At 55.4% G+C, this 21,340-nt stretch overlaps 1 protein-coding gene across 1 annotated transcript in view; it reads right to left on the bottom strand.

Moving 5' to 3' along the window:
- Nucleotides 1-20,980, bottom strand: part of CLMN (calmin) — a 33,864-nt gene extending 12,884 nt beyond the window's left edge. The window contains exons 1-8 of the mRNA XM_006106162.3: nt 20,722-20,980; nt 16,768-16,829; nt 12,454-12,549; nt 10,302-10,385; nt 7,846-7,938; nt 5,703-5,893; nt 3,238-3,426; nt 2,327-2,414 (exon numbers count right to left, since the gene is read on the bottom strand). Of these exons, the coding sequence (XP_006106224.1) occupies nt 2,327-2,414; nt 3,238-3,426; nt 5,703-5,893; nt 7,846-7,938; nt 10,302-10,385; nt 12,454-12,549; nt 16,768-16,829; nt 20,722-20,980 (1,062 nt within the window). The remainder of the gene's footprint in view (nt 1-2,326; nt 2,415-3,237; nt 3,427-5,702; nt 5,894-7,845; nt 7,939-10,301; nt 10,386-12,453; nt 12,550-16,767; nt 16,830-20,721) is intronic.
- Between the last annotated feature and the right edge of the window lie 360 nt (nt 20,981-21,340).

Genomic DNA, 21,340 nt, shown 5'->3' with positions numbered 1-21,340 from the left:
TTAGAATATGGAGAAGTGAGGTAAATGACAGTAGTAGCACAAAGGAATGGAGAAGAAGTGAGTGGAATTAAATGTTTACATATATAAAATATATAAAAAATCCATTTTACTAGAAGTGTTATAATAGGGATTCAATGTAGACTGAGGTATGTTCAAGATGAGTATTATAACCCCTAGAACAACTACTAAGAAGATAAAACAAGGAGATGTAGCTAAAAAGCCCACAGTGGAGCTAAAACGGAAACAAAAGAATAATTGAATCATCCAAAAAAGGTTAGGCAGGAAGAACAAAGGAGCAGAGCGCAAGCAGGACCAGTGGGAAAACAACAGTCAAGATGGTAGATGAAATCTCTGTAAATGGCCGAAAAACACACTAGTTAAATGACATGCTAATTCTTGTCAGAAGGGACAGAAAGCAAGACCTGACTATAAACTGTTTATAAGAGATGTGCTTAAATATTAGCACACACACACTGCAAAGAAAGAGAAGGAAAAAGACATATCGTGCAAACAGCATGAGAAAGCCGCTATGGCTACATATTTCTATCAGACAAAGTACCCTGCAAGAGAAAGAAAGAACCTGCATAAAACTGCAACCACCGAGTCACCAGGATGATACAACCACCCTAAATGTGTATGTGTTTACAGCATGGCTTCAGCATACACACAACAAAGACTGACAGAGCTAAGAAAAACAAACCCACAACCATGAGTTGGAGATTTTAAACATTTCTCTCTCACACTCACTGATAGGAAAAGAAGAAAAAATAGCAGTATGCCTATAGAGTGTGAGAACAGCACATTAACCAACCCGACCTAATTGATACTTAAAGAATGTTAATTCTTTCCGTGCATAGGACACATTCTTTTCAAGTGCATAGGGTACACTTAACCAAAATAAACCATATATAGGGACAGCAAGCTGGGCACAGTGTCTGGTACACGGATGGCTAGGGCTTAACGAATGTCTGTTGAAATGAACTAAACTCAGCTGAACTGTCAAGGAACAGTTCGATGGTGCCTAGATTAGCTGGGACTTGTCGTCTGTCATCCCCTGGGGATGTATACGGACTGTTCTGTGGTGACGCACTATGATCTGGGACTCGGGGGGACTTCCTCAGGTCCCATCTTGCTCCACCTCTCCTTCCCCTGCCCTGTCTGCAGCACTGGGGAGACCCAACTGTCAGAACTGCTGAATCCTGGCTGTGACCTCTACAAACACCATAAGTTTGAGTTGATTTCAAACTTTGCCTACATCTTAAGGGCTCAGGGCTAAGTATCCCCGAGTTTAGTCATGGACTAGGAAATTTAAAAAATATTATTATATCATACTAGAGGCCCGGTGCACAGATTCAAGCACCGGTGGGGTCCCTTGGCCTGGCCTGCGCCCTCTCACAATCTGGAACCCCTCGGGGGATGTCTGACTGCCAGTTTTGGCCCGATCCCCACAGGCCAGGCTGAGGGACCCCACGGGTGCACAAATGCATGTACCGGGCCTCTAGTATACATATAAGATCTTTGGTTAATCTCTTCCCGCCCTTCCTTCTGAGGTTCATCAGTCTGTTCCATGTTTCCATGCCTGTGCATTGAGCATTTGCCTATGGTGGTCAGTGTGCGTCATAGATATCGGTTGAATGGTCGCTTAGGCTTTTATATTATATAGATACTGTATAATGTATACAGCTGCACAATTTAATATATTAGACTATATATTGTATTATTATGAAAATAATAACAGCCCTAGCCTGTTTGGATAGAGTGTTGGCCTGTGGACTGAAGGGTCCCAGGTTCGATTCCAGTCAAGGGCACATGCTGGGGTTGTAGGCTTGATCCCTAGTAGGGGGCATGCAGGAGGCAGCCAATCAATGATTCTCTTTCATCATTGATATTTCTACCTCTCTTTCCCTCTCCTTTCCTCTCTGAAAAAATAAAAATACATTTAAAAAAATTGTTACAGGTGTGTTTTGAACATTGTCTTTTATAAATTTTCACACTCTGATAAAATCTGGCAGACTGCTAAAATGTTCTATCTGACATCTAAAAAATCAAGTAAGTTACCCATATTACATGCGAGCATCTTTTATAACCTTAATACAGTTTGGTATGTGAAGAGGTTTGTGAGGGGCGTGGCAGCCTAACTTCCCGTCCTGCTTTTCACATAATACACGTCACACGTGATTTTGAAATTAACGTGGGGCAGGGCAACGCTCAAGGGGCTTGAGATCAAGTTTTGATGACTCCCCCTCCTCAAACAACACAGCCCAAGCCCCAGCTTCAGTGGGTGGAAACGTAGTTTCAGAATTAAAGGCAAGGAAAACCAACATACGGCTTCCAGCTCCGGGAAATGTTCTAGAAACTGTGCCACGTAAGTCACGATAGACTGCTCATCCGGCGTGTCAACCATGATGTCTGTTAAGAGAGACACGGGCGTTAGGACACGTGAACACGCGGTCTTTAAAGAGACCCCCTGGTCCCCGCGGTTTTTCCCGTCTCACATGGAGGGAAATCAGGCCGAGGGGGGCAATCTTACTCGGGCGCCCTGAGCCCCGAGCCTCACACTTACTGGACTGAAGGCTGGTGAACGGGGGGCCCGAGTGTAGAACCCAGGACTCCTTATTCCCAAGGTCATCCATTACTCCTCTCCGTCCCGCCAGCTCCCTGCAGCCCGTCAGCCGGTCCGGTGACCCAGGGCCTTCCTCGCTGCTGGGGGAGCCCCACACTAGCCTGGCCCACTGGGAGCCCATCTGACAGTGAGAGCCAAGTGCCTTGGAGGGGCGTGTCCTTCCCAACCTGTCGCTACCCGGATGGGAGTGGTCCTGAGGGTAAGTGGGAGGCCCTGGGCTCCTTCAGCGAGATGCTCAGTGAGATGCAGACAGGACTGTTTCTGCAGCGGCCCAGGGCGCCAGTGGCAGGAGAGCCTCGGGAATGTCGCGATGCCCAACAGAAACAAGTAGTGAAGACACGCTAGCCCCATGCAAAACACTTACGCCAAAAGTAAAATGTTAAGTCAAAAAAAGGAGAGACAAAACCATGCATACACGGCATGATCCCATTATGTTTTTAAAAAATGTAATTAAGTGCATAGAAAAGCGCTGGAGACATGAGCTCAGCGGTAGGAATGTGGGCGTTATAAAAACGTCGTCATTGGATTTTTCTGTATTTTTGGACAGCACGTGCGACGCAGGCAATGGGAATCATTAAGAAGGAAGAGAGCGAGAGAGCCGCCGCTACCTTCCCGGCTCCAGGAGCCTGGGGATGTGGAGGGCGTCGTGCGCGATGCGGAAAGCCTTCTCCAGGTTCTCCGGCATGGAGTCCTCCAGGGCCGCCTTCATGTCCACCAGGCTGGGGTCGATGGCCTTGATCACAGCCAGGAACGCCAGCCCACTCCTCCAGCTGCCCGCGAAGTCCTGCACCGCCACGCCGTACCTGCGGGAAAGCAGCGGGCGGCCCCAGCAGCTCAGCGAAGAGAACCACTGACCGGGGTCAGCACGCAGCAGCCTCTGCAGTGGTTCTCAAACTTCTGGCCCTTTAAATACAGTTCCTCATGTGGTGACCCAACCATAAAATTATTTTTGTTGCTACTTCATAACTGTAATGTTGCTACTGTTATGAATCATAATGTAAATATCTGATATGCAGGATGGTCTTAGGCGACCCCTGTGAAAAGGTTGTTCGACCGCCAAAGGGGTCACTACCCACAGGTTGAGAACCGCTGCTCTAGAGCCTCTGAGTGCAGCCGGGAGCTGCAGACCACACGAGGCTGGGCGCCCTGAGCTCCGAGCCCCAGAGAGCTGCAGGGAGCCATCACAAGTCCCTTCTGGACAAATGGAAGAGGAAGTTACGCGTCCTACAAGGAGGCCGCGCGGGAAGGACCTCGCGTTCCCCGATGTCCAGAGAGATAAAGAGCAACGTTATAATGTTCATCTTCTCAGTGACATTCAGAGCAGCAGACAGCATGTGCTGTGTAATACGGGGGAGCCAGAAAGTCCCCCTGCACACCCGGCTGCCCCTCTGGGCTCCCTGGGCCGTGGCCTTGGGCAAGTCCTGCCCCTGCCAGGCCGCAGGCTTCTCAGTGATAAACAGGGGTCACCGCACTGTGACCTCCTGGTGGCGGTCGCAGAGAATACTAGCTTGAACCCCAAGAGTGGCCACGGCAGGCGGACACCCAATGGGCCACGTAGGCAGCACCGGGAGCCAGCCACTAAGTGGCAGCTAACGTCGTATGTGAGGGACGCAGAGAGCTGATCCTGTCGCACCGCTTCCTTTAGAAACCATCCCGAGACCTGCCCGTTTCCCCACTGTGGCCACCGAGTTCTCTGGGAAACAAACAGCCCGACCTTTTCCATTTAGGAACCATTAAGATTCACAAGAAGCCGAGAAGCAGCGAGCACCGTATGTCCCGGAGTAACTAGGCCAGGGCCCTGATGCAGGGGCAGACGAGTATGGCGCTCCAGGCCTTGTGGGTCTCCCCAGCTTCTTTTTCACGGGCGGTGTATGCACCGTGACATTTTATCACAGGCTCAGAGGCCTGGAGCCACAGCCGGGAGCCATGGAGACGCCGACTGCGGCATCACCCCCAGGACACCTCCCTTCCTCATCACCCCCTCTCTCTTTGGTTGATTTATTTTTATTAGAGAGAAAGAGAGAGAGGGAGAGAGAGAGAAACATGGATGAGAGAGAGAAATGTCGATCGGCTGCCTCCTGCACACCCCCTACTGGGGTCGAGCCTGCAACGCGGACATGTGACCTGACTGGGAATCGAACCATGATCTCCTGGTTCATGGGGTTGATTTCTTTTTAAACAACAGGTAATGACCGTTCGCATACATCAGCTCCACCGTGCTCTGCCCCTCAATCAAAACTCCAAAGACCCAGCCTCACTCCCATCTTTTTTCCTTCCCGTTCACCCCCGTGCATGGGGAGAAGGGACTGGATCTCTGTGAAGGACTTTAACGTGCTGGCACCATGCAGGCACTTTCCCGGGGTCTCTATCATCTCAGCCTAACCACCCTGCAAGGCAGCGGAGGGTAAGTGACCATCTTGCAGCGGTGGCCGGCGGGGAAAGCGATTCTCCAGGATCCCACCCAGCGTGTGCACGGCAGAGCGGAGGTGGCCCTGAGCTGGGGTGGCTTTTGCCCCGCGTGGCCTGGCTTTCTCCCCAGCCTTGCCCACAGCCCAGAGGCCCAGGGGCTGTCGGCCACCGCCAGTTAAAGGCCCAACACCCAACGGCTAAAAGGCCTTGCCTGCTACCGCGCAGGGCCAAACAGGAGGCCGGGAACTTGGCTCCAATTCATGGTGTGCATTTTGGAAAGGCCACACCTAACTCTGACCAGCTACAGCCTTTACTGTTACTAGTTAGGTGGGTGCGGACTGAGCGACACCTTGGCCCTTGGTAAGAAATGTGTACGTGCTATTAGGATCCAAGAGACAGCCCCGCTGTGGGGCTGAACGCGGGGGAAGCCCCTCTGCTTTGTATTCAGATCCTCTCATGAGCTCTCTGCGAACCACGTTCTGCAAATACAGTTCTCTGTGCACAAAACCTGCCAATGCCCCACGCGGCCGCTCTGACAGGCTCCATGCAGCAGCCGGCAGGGAACTGGCGCATAACTTCATGGCCGCCAGCCCCCCTCCGTCACCCACCCGGGAGGTCCTGCTCCCCTGCCTGGCGGCAGCTTGGGCGGGCGGGTGTGCGCGTGGCTCACTTGCGCGTTTTCCGCTGCACCCACGCCAGCAGGGTCCTGATGGCCTTCCTCTGGTCTTTCACGGACAGCGCCGCGCTCCTCTCGGCCGTGGGCGTGGGTGGGAACGAGGAGTCGGAGTCTGTGCCCCCGGAGCCCGGCGACAGGCTGGACGGTGGCGAGTTTCTGCTGAGGTTGCCCGTGAGCTCCTTAATCTGGAAGGAAAAGAACCATTTCAGACCCGGAGACAGACCCAGAGCCAACCCTCGTCTGACCCCAGGGACCCTGGGGGCCCCGAGTGGAGGGAGCAGCTCACGCAGATGGGGAGGCCCCTTCCCGACGCCGTGTCAGGGCCGTGCCGCACGCGTGATGGCCTGCCCGTTGCACGTGCCTGGCAGCACACGCAGTGACACATACCGGGGAGTCACCTCTCCCCGAGTCTCTCCAGCTGTGGCCCAACTCCGCTCACAGGTCGTCCTGACCGCCTCCCCTGTCCTCTCCCATCGTGCCCCTGGCTCCCAGAAGGCAGCTCTCCCAGCCCGCTGCCTGTGCTCTTCCGGGGCCTGCTGCCGGGAGGTCCCTGTCCTGCATCACTGAACTCCTGGCCACTCAAAAGGTGGCTCCCATTGCGGGGCACGTCGGAGAAAGGCAGACGCCCAAGCCCTGTCCCAGACCTGCAGAGTCAGAATCCGCAGTCCACACACACACACACCCTGCGATTCGTGTGCACAGGCAAGTCTGAGAAGCACTGGTCTGGCACACTCCTACCCACCCGTCAAAACCCAGCTCTGATGTCACTTCCCGTAGGCTGACGCTGCGGCTGAAAGTCTGCCTCACGGCCCTCTCCCCTCCGAGGTAACTGCCCCTGCTGGGTGCTCTCCCAGCTCTCTGCTCACACCCGGAGGGCGGCCTGCCCCGAGAGCTCTGTTCGATGCGGCGGACTCATCTGTGATCCCAGAGGTCATGGCTGAGGACTGGGCATGCCCAGAGCCTGGCCCATAGCGGAAACTCAACAGGCAGGTACGACACATTTTCAGGATGTTCTCGGCAGCTCTCGGGGAGTAACTGAGCCTGTAGATAACATGCCAGCTGCCCGCACGCTTCCCTCACAGCAGCTCTTCACGCTCACCACGCCTATGACCATGGCCCCCCCTTTCCCAGATGTGGAAACTGAGGCTCAGAGAGAGCGCCTTTGGTTTTGGAAGTTCAAGGCTCACCTAGAACTTGATCTGTTACATCCAGACTTTGTCTGGGCTCGTCCCTCCCTGAAACAGAAGCATTGAGCCCAACCCCCAGCCAATCGCCACCATCTAGGTCACTTTCACTCGGGAGGGCGGCCAAGTGATGCGCCGCACGTTCTATTTCAAACGAGGGGCGTGAGAAGGTGAGGCGGCAGCTCCCGTTCAGGGAGAGGACGTGAGCGTGACTTTCAATGCCGCCTTTGCAGCCCGGCCACGTCCCGTCCTCCCTCCATTAAGCCTGCATTTCCACGGAGGGGCTGCCGTTGCTACGGATGGAAGGTCTCCCGCCACACGCGCCCCTTCCTCCAGCTGTCTCTCGGACGGGCCTTTACTCATCTCTGATGAGCACGGCTCACTCTGGGAGCGTAACTCTACCACGTTCAATCGCTGGAAGTATTTCCCCAGTTCTTGTGACACTTTAGAACGGTGGTTCTCAACCTTCCTAATGCCGCGACCCTTTAATACAGTTCCTCATGTTGTGGTGACCCCAATTTCATTGTTACAAACTGAACATAATTAAAGCATAGTGATTAATCACAAAAACAATATGTAATTATATATGTGTTTTCCGATGGTCTTAGGCGACCCCTGTGAAAGGGTCGTTCGACCCCCAAAGGGGTTGAGACCCACAGGTTGAGAACCGCTGCTTTAGAGTGAAGTTATTTTTTCGAGGTAAATATTTAATTCTTCCATTCCCAAGAGGATGGATGGACGCTCCCGGGGAACAGAGCTCTCACCACTTTTAAAATCACGGGGACTCAAATCTTTAGCTCCGGAGTCCTCCGGTTCTTTTTCAGGGAACAGAAAAGTCAAAACCTGCCGGACACTGAATCCCACTGTCGCCTCAGTCTGGCCCCACTCCATGCTGCTGGCCCCGAGCAGACGCCAGATTGCTACCGCGCGTTACAGAAAGGCAATGATCGTACCTGGAAGAAGAGAATTATGTTCCATATCAGCCCAAGAACCAAAGAGGGGTTGCCGTCCGCTATTTCTGCCGCGTCGATGCTAACCAGTTTTACCTGCAGGGAAGCAACGGATGAGCTTAGCGGGGTGGCCACGTACGAGGAAAACAGGTGGTTTTCTGATGCCCCCGTGGGCCTGTTTCTCCGTCACCTGCCCTGCTCAGCATTGCCAAGGCCGCCTCTCAGGGCCCAGCATGCAGAAGTGTGCGGAGGAGTCTTTAATCATCACCTACATGGGACTTACCCCGCAGACACCAGGCTAAGGTCCTTAAAGTATCACCTCAGTTCGCCCCAAACCAACCCCTCCACGTAGGTACTTCGATTAGCCCTGTATTTCAGGTGAGGGAATTCCAGAGAGGGCAGACGGGATGTGCCCGGGGTCGGCCATCTTTTCCAGGACAGGTGGTGAGAACCCGGCAGGTCTGTGCATGCTGCACTATCACCCTCACACCTGCGACTGAACACGGCCGTGGACAAACACAGAGCAATGACACTGGCCATCGTGGGCCCCGATGGGAACGAGACTGACCCATGGGTGATCGGGCACAGTGTGCCGGATAAGGCTGCTACCCGGAGTTTGGGCCTCATTACCAAATAGCCTACTGATTGGCTAAACTACCCGACTGAGGAACCCTTAGGCCATCATCTACTGATTCAACTGCTGACCCCAGGATGACGCTCTTAGCAATGGTTCTGAAGGCAATGGTTCTCAAAGTGTGGGCCCCAGATTGATCTCCTGGGAACCCCTTAGAAACGCAAACCCTGCCCCAGACCTACTGAATCAGAGGCTCTGGGAGGGCGCCCCCCATGTGCGTTTCAACCGGCCCTCCAGGTGAGAATGAGGACCAGGCCCTTAGTCATGTTGTTCTGCAACAAAACCCGAGCCCGCAGATCAGAGAGAGAGGAATCTGCAAGACTCTGCAGGCCACTGTCTGTCAGGTCCTCCCCTTGGTCCTTTACACCCTTCATACACGTGAAAGCCACCCTTCAGGGGACAGAAGGGGGAGGGAAGTCACACTCCATCCCATCCACCCCCTTAAAGCACACGATTCGCTGGTTTTTTTTAACGTGTTCACAGGTAAGCACAGCATCACCACAGTCCATTTCTGAACATCGTCATCCCACTGACAAGAAACCCTGTCCTCTAGTTCCCTCTCCCCGAGCCCCCGTCCCCTCAACCCTAACCGACCACTAATCACTTCCCGACTCCAGGGACCTCCCTGTCCTGGACATGTCATAGGAACAGGGTCATGGGACACGGCGTCCTCTGAGCCCGGCATCTTTTATAATGTTTTCCATGTCCATCCATGTGGCAGCCGGTACGGGTACGCGGTCCTTTTTCGTGGCCGAATAATATTCCACGGACGGGCACTTGGGCTGCCTCCACCTCTTGGCTCTTCTGAGTGACGCTGCTGTGAACCGTGTGAGCTTTTTGGCCGCCACCATCTGAAACGCCTCCTGTGCCTGGGCTTTCCCCACAGCCTGGGAGGCAGGGCACCTCCCCATTCAAGACCCAAAGTACTTTCCTCACCCGCCCCGGAAGCCGGGGTGTGGGCAGGGACTGATGCTCGGGAGCCGGCCTTGACTCTGAATGTGTGACACTGAGTTCATTCCAGGGGCAGTGACGTCCTCTCAGCAGCGGTGGGGACAGTGCGGGGCGGCCATGCCCATTGGATGGGGGGCGTGGGGAGCTTTGCAGTGTGCGCCTGGCATCCCTGGGCTCCGTCTCTGGTCCCCCCAGCTTTGCAGTCACTCTGTGCGCTCCCCAGCATGCTTTCGATACATCCCTTTCCTGCTAAACTCAGCCAATCCGAGCTTCCTTTGCCGGCTGCCAGGGACGCCACATGAATGGCTTCCTGACCAAGCCGCACGGCGGGCAAGCTGCGTGTTTCACCCGGGCTGCCCGCGGAGGCTTCCCGGGGCGCTCCATAAACTCATTCCTCTCGGCCACCTGCCCCCATGGAGGATACCAGGCAGCGTCAAAACATAGAAAAAGCGAATGAAAGTCTAGAAAGTTCTATCCAGGAGGGGAGGATTTTGTAAGTTTTCCTTCGCCTTTCCTTTCGCCCTGCACTTCGCCCTGATGCAGGGTTCTAGGAGGCGGGAGTTATACTGCTCACCACACTCTTAGTCAAAGGAGGGAAAATGTCACCTTACCCTAAAGAGCCGAGACCCCGTCAGCGTCCCGCCCTTCCCACGTGGGGTGCCATGGAGCTTTGTCCCAGTGGAGGCCCAGGGGGGCAGGGAGCGGGGCAGGGGCCACCTCGCCAACAGACGGGTTTGCCGAGTTCCGTTCACTTTGAACTTGGTCTGTAGGCCTTTCCCAGTCCCTCTCCACGCTTCTCCGTGACCAGCACTCAGCCATGCGGTCCTCGCAGCTGCAGGAAAGGGCCTGCTCGCCAGATGGGTCGCATACTTACGTTGCTATCTTCCAAAAACTTAAGTGCTTTCGCTATGTTGTTCAACCGAAAGATGCGGTGGGACGAGGATTTGTACTCGTGGAGCTGAAACAAACCAGACAGACCGCGTCAGACAGCGCATCCCGGCCCCGCGGAGCCCGCGGCCGCCGCTCTCCTTCCCCGGCTCACATTAATCTCGGGGAAGTCGGGGGGCCCAGCTGAACCCACCCTTTATTTATGGTTCCCGGGACTGCACAACGCCGAGCCGGTGAGTGGGGGACCCAGGGGTTAAGCAGGGGACAGATGTGTCAGGCTCTTTCTCTCTGACCCAGCTCCTGGCCTTTGATCGGCCTCCCCCTCCAGAGCCCCCAGCGACGTGCTCTGCTCCCACTGATGGTTTCTGTCAGGGCAGGAGCCTCTGCAGCAGCTGCTAAATCATCCGCCAGTCCCCCCGGGGGCAGATGTTCCGGTTTGCTGGCCAAGAGCTTTGTGAACAGTGATCTCAGGTCAGAGAGAGACAGAGAGGAGGAGGGGTGGGGTGGGGGGGAGACAGACAGGCAGAGAGGAGGGGAGAGAGAGAGAGAGAGAGAGAGAGAGAGAGAGAGAGAGAGAGGGAGGAAGGGGAGACACAGAGAGTGAAAGAGACAGACAGAAGGGGGAAGAGAGACTGAGACGAGTGAGAGAGAGAGAGAGAGAGAGAGAGAGAGACAGGCAGGCAGAGAGGAGGGGAGAGAGAGACAGAGAGCGAGACGGGGGAGGTGCCCGGCAGATGCCCCAGCCCCAGCGATGCCCGCTACACCACTGGAGCAGCGTCAGGATGAACATCCTACACCGCATCCCCTCGTGCCCCTCCAGGGCCTGGGCGGGAAGAGCTGACGCCCCCAACCGCTCCAGGAGGGTGTTTACAGGACAAGGCAAACCAGGGGCTGTCGGTCACCCCGGCTCGAAGGGCCAGGCCCACACTCGTGGGTCATGGTTGCACCTCTGTGTCTGCCACCAGGAGCCATGCAGGGCAAATCCAACCCTGATGGGGTCATTCTGGCCAGGTCACTGACACCCCCCCCCCCACACACACACAGGGGACATCTGGCGTGTTGAGGGGGCGTGTTGGGCTGTCACACCTGGGGGTACCACTGGCACCCAATCGAGTGGGTGGAGACCAAGGATGTTGAACAGCCTGCAGTGCGCAGACGGCCCCCCCATAGGAACCCTCCCACCGAGTCCTCAGAGCACCAGGCGGAGCCGCGGCCGCGAGGGGGACAGGGCTGGCCTGCGCACGCCAGACGCCCCACGTGAAGGGGGTGGGCTCAGATCAAAGTGAAACAGCCTCAAGACCAGCGGGTCCAAGTCCATTCTGGTCATACGTATAAGAAGGTTCTAGAAGCTGGCAGTTCGTTTCAGCCTTGGGACGGATGATAGAATGTGGTTGTAATATACTTTCCCATCATTCTGATTATTTTTTTTAAATCTTTATTGTTGAAAGTATTATATATGTCCCCCTTCCCCCCCATTGATTGCTGCTAGCTCGCCCCCGCGCCCACCCCAGGCCTCCACCCCGCTATTGTCTGTGTCCATGGGCCATACATATGTGCACACAAGGTCTTTGGTTGATCACCTCACACCCACCCACCCTCCCCCGCCTTCCCTCTGAGATTCCGCACTCTGTTCCCTGCGTCCATGTCTGTGGATCTATTTTGTTCATCAGTTTATTTTGTTCATTAGGTTCCACATATGAGTGGGATCATGTGACACCTGTCTTTCTCTGATGGCTTATTTCGCTTAGCAGGATGCTCTCCAGGTCCCTCCATGCTGTCTCCAAGGGTAAGAGCTCCTTCTTTTTCTATGGCCATCACCCTGATTCTTAGCTATCGTTCTGGTTAATACAATGGCTGGCCAGTTCTTATTCTTTGCCTTATCATATTCACAGAAAACACTGGGCATTTATTCACCTACTTACTAAAGTATATTTGCTAAAAATAAAAAGAGGGAGATGCTGCTTAGTTACGCGGGATTGTGTCAGTCTTATCACCGAGGAAGGAACGTCACCACAGTTTGGTGCCACAGGACGTGCGTGGGGCCGGGACGCACATGCACAGGGTCTGTGCTAACAGAAGCCTTCAGCACCGCCTCCCTCGCCTTTTCTTTCCTTCTGACCCTTCCGTGCCGTACGTACCAGGTTTCGCCCAGACAGGACTTCTAACAGCGCCATTAGGATTCTGCCGTCTTGTATGTCAATGAATAAATCTTTCACTTCCAGAGGAGGGTCGCACTGCGCAAGGAGGGGAAGAGGTCGGGCGATTAGAGACCTGTAACTCCCGGAACTAGTCCCCGTGTGTGGCTGTCACTCAAGAGAGAACTCCCCAGCACCCACATCCGTGCACGGGCAGTCAGGCCCATCCACAGAGGCCCACCCTCCCCAGGGGATGCCTGAGCAGCAGGGGGCCTGGGGAGCTGCGGGGGGACGGTGTCAGGGGCCCCATCGAGCGAGTGACCCTTGGGGACCCTCCTAATATGATACCTCAGACCCCAGTCATATTACCCCCACGCTGCTCTTCAGGGTAGAAAGAACAGGCTTGCCAGAGAGTTAAGCCTCCCACTGATGAACTAATTCTAGAAGCAGGGCTCACATCAAACGCCCTGGGGCGAGCCCTTCGCCTCAGGTTTGGGGACCCCGAGGCTCCAAGAGGCTGGGCGACGTGCCCAGTGTTTGGACGAGTCAGCTCTTTGGTGCAGTCCTGTTGCATCAGGACACACTGGCTGACCACAGTGCCGCCCGACCCACCCCGCAAGGGCATGACCCTGGGTCAGTGACCCTTTGGGACTCAGTCCAGATGTCAGCAGGGCTCCCCTGTCTCCAATGCTCCTTGGTCCAAGCATCACGCCTTCCTGAGGGGCCTGTGGTCCACGTCTGGAGGTGGGGCACCCCCGGCCGCGGAAGCCGGAAGGAGGCTGGTGTTGATGGCCACACAGCTGGACACACAGCTGGCCCGCTAGATGCTGGTAGTTGGATGAAGGGAGAGAATCTTCCCTTCCACCCCCAAGTCTGCAGGTCTGCCAGGATCTCAGCATTTGAGAGGCTGAATTAGATGAGCATTTATATGTTCAGGAATACAACACAACACATGCTCATTATAGCAAATTAAACTAATTAAAGTTTTAAGAAGTTGATTGGTGGGATGTGACTGCCTCTTGCCTCCACCACATCAGGCTCCCGAGATAAACTGTTCTCTCAGATGCACCTTGCGCCTGTCCCACGAAGAGGCAAGGGGGTAGGACACACCTGAGTTCAAATCCAGGTCTACCCTGACTGAACTTGGCCTTGGCATTTTCCTTCACCTCCCTGGGCCTGAGTACCCTTGGCTGCAAGGTCAGGACTGGAATCCGACCCACCACAGGGACGGGAGCTGCAATGGGGTGAGGTCGTACAGGTAAAGGCCTGTCCTCCCCCACAGCACCTGTGCCCCAGACCAACACCACCCGTCAAACCAGTTTCCTATGGAGGGGCTACCTCCCTGCAGGTCTCGGGGTGCCCAGCCGTGGATGCCTCAGGGCTGGGAGTCCTGCAGGGAAGTGTCCTTAGCCGGTGCCCCTCCGCAGGGAGCCACTCTTTGAGCATCGTCTCTATGCCCCACTTGCTTCTCTCTCTGGGTTCCTGGGGTCGGTAAATGGCACCCTGGGCCCTAGCTCACCAGGTTCTCCCGCTGCCTGAGGAAAAGGCTCCTCTCCACAGGGGATCTGGGGGGTGGAGGGGCCTGGCCGGGAGGAGGTAGACGCCCCACTCCCAGCCCGGCATTCTTCTCTGAGCCTAGACCTGGAGGGCCTGCTGTCTAGGTGGCTGTGTCCACCAAGGGTTTGGCTCGACGCAGCCGGGAGCCCACAGGGCCGCTCGGATGCTCCAGTGCAGGGATCTGCACACTGGGCTTGCCGGGCCCCTAGGCTTCAGCAGAACAGGGTGCCCTCCGGGGGCTGGGGGCCAAGAAGGAGGCTGATCCATTGCACCCCCTCCAGCTCCTAAGGGCCTTTGTTCAGGGTCTCATGCAAGGCTTTGCTTAAAGAAAGGCTTCTGTGAACTAAAGCTTTAATGCTGCCTGGTGAAGAGCTACTGCAACAGAACCTCCAGAACAGGGTCCATAAACCTGCATGCTAATGAGTCCCACCCGATGCTAATGTGCCCCGCCCAATGCTATTGAGCCCCACCCAATGCTATTGAGCCCCGTCCAATGCTAATGAGCCCCACCCAGTGCTAATGAGCCCCACCCAATGCTAATGAGCCCCCATCCAATGCTAATGAGCCCCCACCCAGTGCTAATGAGCCCCACCCAACACAGATTCCCTTTACGTTTCAGTGCTGGGGCCTCTGCAACATTAAACAGTCAGGCTGGTGCTCTCTGCTCCCGGGGACAATGAAAGGGGGTGTCCACAGAGGTGGTGACCCCGGAGACTCACGGTGGAGCTGGGGCCCAGGCACCCTTTCCTCCAGGAAGGCTCCTGCCCGGCCAGCCTTGGAGGCCTGTGGTGTCCAAACACAGGGCGGTCCCACCCACAGGTGCACAGCAAAGGGCTTCGCTTCCAGGGCAACAGCGACTGCCTTTGAGCCACAGGCAGGTTCTTTTCTCTGCAAACTCCCGCAGCCCCTTGGGAGGTTCCAGGCCGAGCACCCGGGTGTCGGGTATGGAGCCTCTCCCGGAAACACTTTCCCTGCTAATGGGAGGCGGCGATCGAGAGACCCGAACCAACACCCCCTGATGGACGGACAAACAACGTTTCCGCGAGCAGCCCGGACTGTGGCCGAGCCTCCTGTGCGAGTAGAACTGGGAGGATCTGGGAGCCTGGGCGGCAGCGGCAGCGCTCGGGCCTTGGCCGGGCCTTGGCCGCAGTCCACCCTGCGCGAGGCAGGCGGAGGAATTGAAACGGCTCCAGGACAAACACTCCGGGCCGAACGTTCCGTGGGCTTCATGAGATCGGTATGGCCGAGCAAACAGCACCCCCAGGGCTTTCTTCATGATCTAAGCCTTCGGTAAATGAAGGAATTTTTCCAGAAGCCAGAGCCTCGGTAAATATTTCTGACAGCCTTCAAATTGCAGGTAAGCCCAATTCCCCCAGGAGGCCTGGGTTTCCTTCCCATGAAAGGCTGCTCTTGAACGTCTCGGGGTTGGAAACGGGGCTGTTAATTTTGCCCCGTTTATTAGGCATCAGTTCCAGGTGCTGCCTGATTTATCCTCAGAGTGGGCGCGGCCCACCTGCCCGGACGGAGCCGAGCCGGGCCAGGCCAGGGGGAGAAGCCCCCGTAGGATAAATGCTAACGGAGGGATTTGCTCTATTCCCCTCTGTACCTCCCTCTATTTACTTTTTAATTAAAAGCAAAAAAAAAAAAAAAAAAAAGAACGGAAGAAAGCCGCCACGGCCACACTCCGTCCACTGGGAGGAACTGGCCACCCTCGCACGCATCGGGCGAATCTGGAGTTCAATGAACTCAGGCCTGGGACGCGGACTCCCTTTTTTCCAGAAGTAACACTTCTCTTTACGAGCCCTGGGAAATGCACCCACAGTCAAGTAACTGGCGAATGATTTTTACCGCTTCACCCACGACAGGGAGGCTCGCCCCTGAAGAGTTCAGGAGCCTCCTGGGTCAAGGGTACCCCATCCCGCAGGTGGGGGACAGAGGTGTGGGTGGCCAAGTGCTGCCAGGGAAACATCCGAGGCCCCGAAAATCAACTCCGTGAATGAAAATTTCGGCCAAGAGCCCCACTCCCCACAAACCACATTCATTTTCTCTGCTGCCTAACCAGCCGCTCCCATGGTTCCCTCTCAGGCCCTCATTTGGGTTAAGTCTAGGACAGTCCGCAGTCACTCCTGTCCCTGTGAGGGGACAGGAGAGAAGGAAGCACTAGCCCACCGGACCTGCCAGGCTGAGGAGGGAAGGAGGCTGCGGCTGCCTGTCCGGACACCCAGACGGTGGGATGTCAGAAGAAACAAGTGACGCGGGTGGGATGAGTCCCGGTGAGTCAGCTTTCTGCTAAAGAGCAAAACAGCTCAGCCGGTGTGGCTCAGGGGTTGAGCATCGACCTATGAACCAAGAGGTGAGTCCTGGTTCGATTCTCCGTCAGGGCACAGGCCCGGATTGCGGGCTGGATCCCCAGTTGGGGCGTGTGCAGGAGGCAGCCGATCGATGATTCTCTCTCATCGTTGATGTTTCTATCTCTCCCTCTCACTTCCTCTCTGAAATCAATCAATCAATAAAAAGGTAGACCTTTCCTTCCCCAACTAGACTGACGGCCCCCGGAGGATAGAACGCGCCTTACTCACCTCCCAGTTCCCGGCCCGGGGCGCGATGCCAGGCCGTGAGAACACACACTGTGGAGGTTTAAATGAATGAATGACAACAACAACCACAGAAACCCATTGCCCCGCGTGCCCTCACCGGGCTCCCCAACTGTACTCGGTTATGGATGGGCCCTTCGTCACCCAAACCCAGGGGCCCGCTTACCTTCTCCAGATGGAGGTTTATCCACCGAGTGAAGGTCCTCTTCTGCACATTCTCCCTCTCCTCTGAGAACAGAGAAACGCGTCAGCCGGGCACAGAAACATGGACGAAGCCCCACCTGCTCCTCCCCAGGGGGTCGTGGGCGGATGGCAGGCAGCCCCGAGGGTCCCATGGACGAGCTCAAGGGGCTTGGCAAGGGGTTGGGTGGCACCTCGCGTCCACCATCCCCAGCGTGTCCCGTAGATGAAGCACCACAAACTGAGACGCACAGAACAAAATGCTCTACACGGCCCTCACGTGAAGCATTTGGGCCCTTGACTCTGCAGCTTTAGTAAAGTGCTGGTGGTGGCTCGGCGGTTGAGCATCAACCTATGAACCAGGAGGTCACGGTTCGATTCCAGTCAGGGCACATGCCCGGGTTGCGGGCTCCATCTTCAGTAGGGAGCGTGCAGGAGGCAGCTGATCCATGATTCTCTCTCATCAATGATGCTTCTATCTCTCTTTTCCCTTCAATAAAAATATATTTGTTAAAAAAGAAGCGCTGGTGGTAAGATACAAATTAGCCACAGGTGATGGCGCTGCCACCCGCCTGGCCGAAGCCATGGGGCTGAGGAGCGGGGACCCAGGAGAGATGGGGCAGGCGGAGGCCAGCGATTAGGGGTTGGGGTGCGGGCTCTTGGGGTGTACCAGCGTGGGGTGGAGAGAACGGACAGGCCTGGGTTTGGACTCTCACTCGGCCCTGTCATCTCCCAGCGGGATGCTTTTGGCCAGCCGCCCGTCCCCATGTGGGACCTGCTCACTCCCAGGCCGCCCTCAGGGACCTGCGATCCCCAAGTCAACTCAGCACAGCACCTGGAACAACGGCTGTTCATTTACTTTATTTCACATTTTGTTGCTATTCTTTCTAGAGCCAAGAAACATGTGACCTCCTCCCGGGAGGAGGGTCCTGCAGGAGCCACAGAGGCCAGAGGGGCCAGAAACCAGACGGTGCCTCCTCCGCCGACAGCGCCCCATACAGGCTCCTAGGGAAAGAGCTTCCCTTTCCAGGAGTCCCTGCCATCAACTCTGTTTCCGTTCATCTTTACACCTGACAGCGCTGCCTGCGAGCAGAGACTTATCTTACAGATGAACGAAAAGGGGCCCAGCCAGGCACCAGGACTGCCCAGGGCACCTGCTGGAGAGGCAGGACTGGGCTTCACCCTCAGGTCAGTCTGCCTCCCATGGGCACTCGGAAAGGGGAGGTCTGGGTTCAAATCCAGGTCTTTCAATTACGGCAAAAACATCGACAATAACAGTAACAGAGATTGGAAAACATTTACCAAGCGCTCGCTGTGGCAGGTGCCCATCTAGGCCCTTCACCCTCGTTCACTGTTCTAACCCTCCTACCACCCGTGGAGGCGGATGGGAAACCTGGGGCACCTGCCAAGGTCACGCGGTCACTAAGGTCACCGCTCCTAGTTTGAGATGAAGAAACGGAGGGTCAAGTAAGGAATGAGCAGCGACGCTGGGACTCGGAGCTGGTGCCGCGCTCCTCCCCCTCCTCCCCAGCCCTGTGGCGGTCCTGGCCTGGCCCCCCTGGACCCGAAGGTTGTTTGGAGATGTGGCAGCCGGGTCCCAGGGCTGGGCCCGCTGGCAGCCCCGCCGGCTCAAGCCGCTACGCCTCTCAGGAAGCTGCCTCTCTAGTCACCGAGTTCTGGGTTTCAACAGCCGGGGACACATCACACATACTTCAGACCATTTCACGTTTCTTTAGAAAACATTTCATAAGCAAATGAGAGGCCATTTATCTCCTGCGGGAGAAAGAAGGCTACAGTTTTCTCTAATGACTGTGGTTCTTTTTTTTCCTCTCGGCCTCATTACTGGGTAGATAGTGGTGCCCATAAATCAAATTTTAATATTGTGCCCTTCAATCTTTTTAATTGAAGGGCCAGCAGACAGTAATTATGCTTTATGAGACGGATTTTTCTCTCTTTTTCCTCCTTTTCTATAAGGGAAGGTCGCTGGCAAGTAGGCCTAAGGGTTAAGTGTCTAATTCTTGTAACTGGTGCGAGGAAGAGGAGGGAGAAAGGGAGTTGAGAGAACTGAGGTAGGGAGGGGGGCCTCTGCTGGGGGCATGAGCTTCAGAGTCTCGGAGCTTTCCAGAAGGTCCGAGACACCTCCCCAAGCCCCACTGGAGACCTTGGTGCCTCTGCAGCTTTTTGCACAGGTGGGTGTCCATCTCTCTGTTGACGGGCACTTAGCTACTTCCCGTTTTCGCCGTTACGAGCACCCTTGTACAAGCGCCCGGCATGTGGCTCTTTGTGCACAAGCGCATGCATACATGTCTCCTGCTTGACAACTAGAAGTGAAACTGCTGGGTCTTAGTGGTAGGCACATTTAAAATTTTAATAGCTACTTCCAAATTGCCCTCCCAAAAGGCTGCCCCAGTTTATACTTTCGCCCCCAACTGTCTTTAAACAAGTTTATGGGGATTGTAAAGTATTTATACACACGTTCTAGCACTCAGGCTGGTTCCTCCACATGGCGTCAGAGAGAGCAAAGTATGAAACAGAAGTACATTCAGTGGAAGCCCGAGAGAACCTGGGTTAGGCTGCTGGTTTAACTGTGCAGAAAGGTGAAAATGAGGAAGCGGGTGTCTGTTAGTCTATATATGCCTCATCCATCCACCCATCTTTCCACCCAACCATGTATTCATCCTTCCATCTTTCCATCCATCCATCCATCCATCCACCCACCCAACCATGTATCCATCCATCCATCTTTCCATCCTTCCACCCCACCATGTATCCATCCTCCCATCCACGCTTCCTCCCATCTGATAGTTATTCAATGATTATTACATGCCAGGAACTATGCCAGACCCTACGGGCAAAATCAGATAAAGAATTAAGCACTCACAGAATCAGCACTCCAAGAATTCACAGCCAAGTAGGAGAGAAAACACAGACACCACGGAGCACCCATGTAAGGAGAAATGAATTAGAAGTTTCTAGGGTGGGGACATGGTTTCAGACCCCCGGGGGTGCTCCGCCAGGGACTCTAAGAGGACCCCACGGTGCAAGTGGGACACGGAGGGGCTCCTGAAGACCAGGACATGTGTCTCACTCTGCCCTGACCAGGGCCAAGCTCTGGGAGGCTTTCCTTCCATCCCAGCCATGGTCAGTGGGCAAATCCTAGCACATACAGTTCAGCGTGGACAGCAAAGCTGACCCACAGGAGCGCAAGGTGGTGACTGAAGTTATGAGGGAACCATAAGACTAAACCACAGCCTGGCCGGTGTAGCTCAGCGGTTGAGCATTGACCCAAGAACCAAAAGGCCACCAGTTCGATTCCCGGTCAGGGCACATGCATGGGTCATGGGCTCCATCCCCTGTGGGGGGTGTGCAGTAGGCAGCCTATCAATGATATTTCTTTCTCATCGATGTTTCTATCTCTCTATCCCTCTCCCTCTCTCTCTAAAAAATCAATAAAAATATTAAAAAAAAAAGACTAAACCACAAATAACAGACGAGTCCCAAACTGAAACTGGGTGCAGAGACCATACTTTCTGGACCTGAAACTGGGACACATCACTCAATACACAGCAGAGAGAGCGTGTGAATTTGGACCATCACGTGAGAGCCACACGCCATTAGCTGGGCGACCTGGGCAAGTTCACAGCTTTCAAAAACCTTTGCTTTAGTCCTCCCTTTGCAGAAGGAAGGTGACTGTGCTGTCACCCAGACTTCGATCGGATCACCTCCACTCGCCCCGGCCCCCCACCCCCCGCTCCACGGGCACGCCCAGCCTCAGGCCGCGGTGCCTGGTGTCCCACACCAGGTCTGCCGCTCCTTCAGGGCTCCCTCCACCTCGAAGCCCCCACCCCCCGCTGCAGGCCTTTGCTACTTCTGGCCTGCCAAGGCTCCATAAACTTTATATAGTTTCCATAAAGCCAACGGCCCCTTTTTTCCACCGCACCTATCACGTTGTAAAGGTGTAGGAAACCATTGCCCGGGAAGGGTCTGGCCTTCTCACACGGCGTTTGTGGGGCCCTTTGTGGGTTTCCTGGGCAGCGAGAGTAGTAACAGTGCTGTAAAATGGCCAGCCCCGGCTCTGCCTGGCCGGCCAGGGTGGGCGAGGAGGTCACCAGGCCCAGGACTCCGGGGACAGAGATGGAAAGGGAGGCCCAGCCTTCCGGCTCACCCAGGGAGGCCCAGCCTTCCGGCTCACCCACCATCGCTATCCCCAGGCGTGAGTGGGGTCCCTGCTTTGCCAAACGCAGACAGTGTGCAAGCTGTCGGTGGCAGGCTCAGGAGGTGGGAGCCACGGAGGGAGGGACACAGCTGAGCGCAAACACTGTCGTTTGCACAGCAGGCGTGGCCCTCTCCCTCTGCCCACGGTCCCCTCGCACCACATCCTTGTCATGTTTCCTCTGTAAAATGTCTGCTCTTCCCGCCCACGAGGAAGGCTTGGTGACTGTATCTGTTTATAAAAACTGTATACTGATCACAAACAATTAAAACCATTAGGAAAGCATATACAGTGGGGCCCTGACTTACGAGTATCCCGACTAACGAGTTTTTTGAGATACGAGCCG

This window comes from Myotis lucifugus, unplaced genomic scaffold (assembly GCF_000147115.1).
Source record: "Myotis lucifugus unplaced genomic scaffold, Myoluc2.0 scaffold_776, whole genome shotgun sequence".
Lineage (NCBI taxonomy): Eukaryota > Metazoa > Chordata > Mammalia > Chiroptera > Vespertilionidae > Myotis > Myotis lucifugus.
Note: the sequence above shows the minus strand (reverse complement) of the source record. Positions and strands in the feature narration are given on the sequence as shown.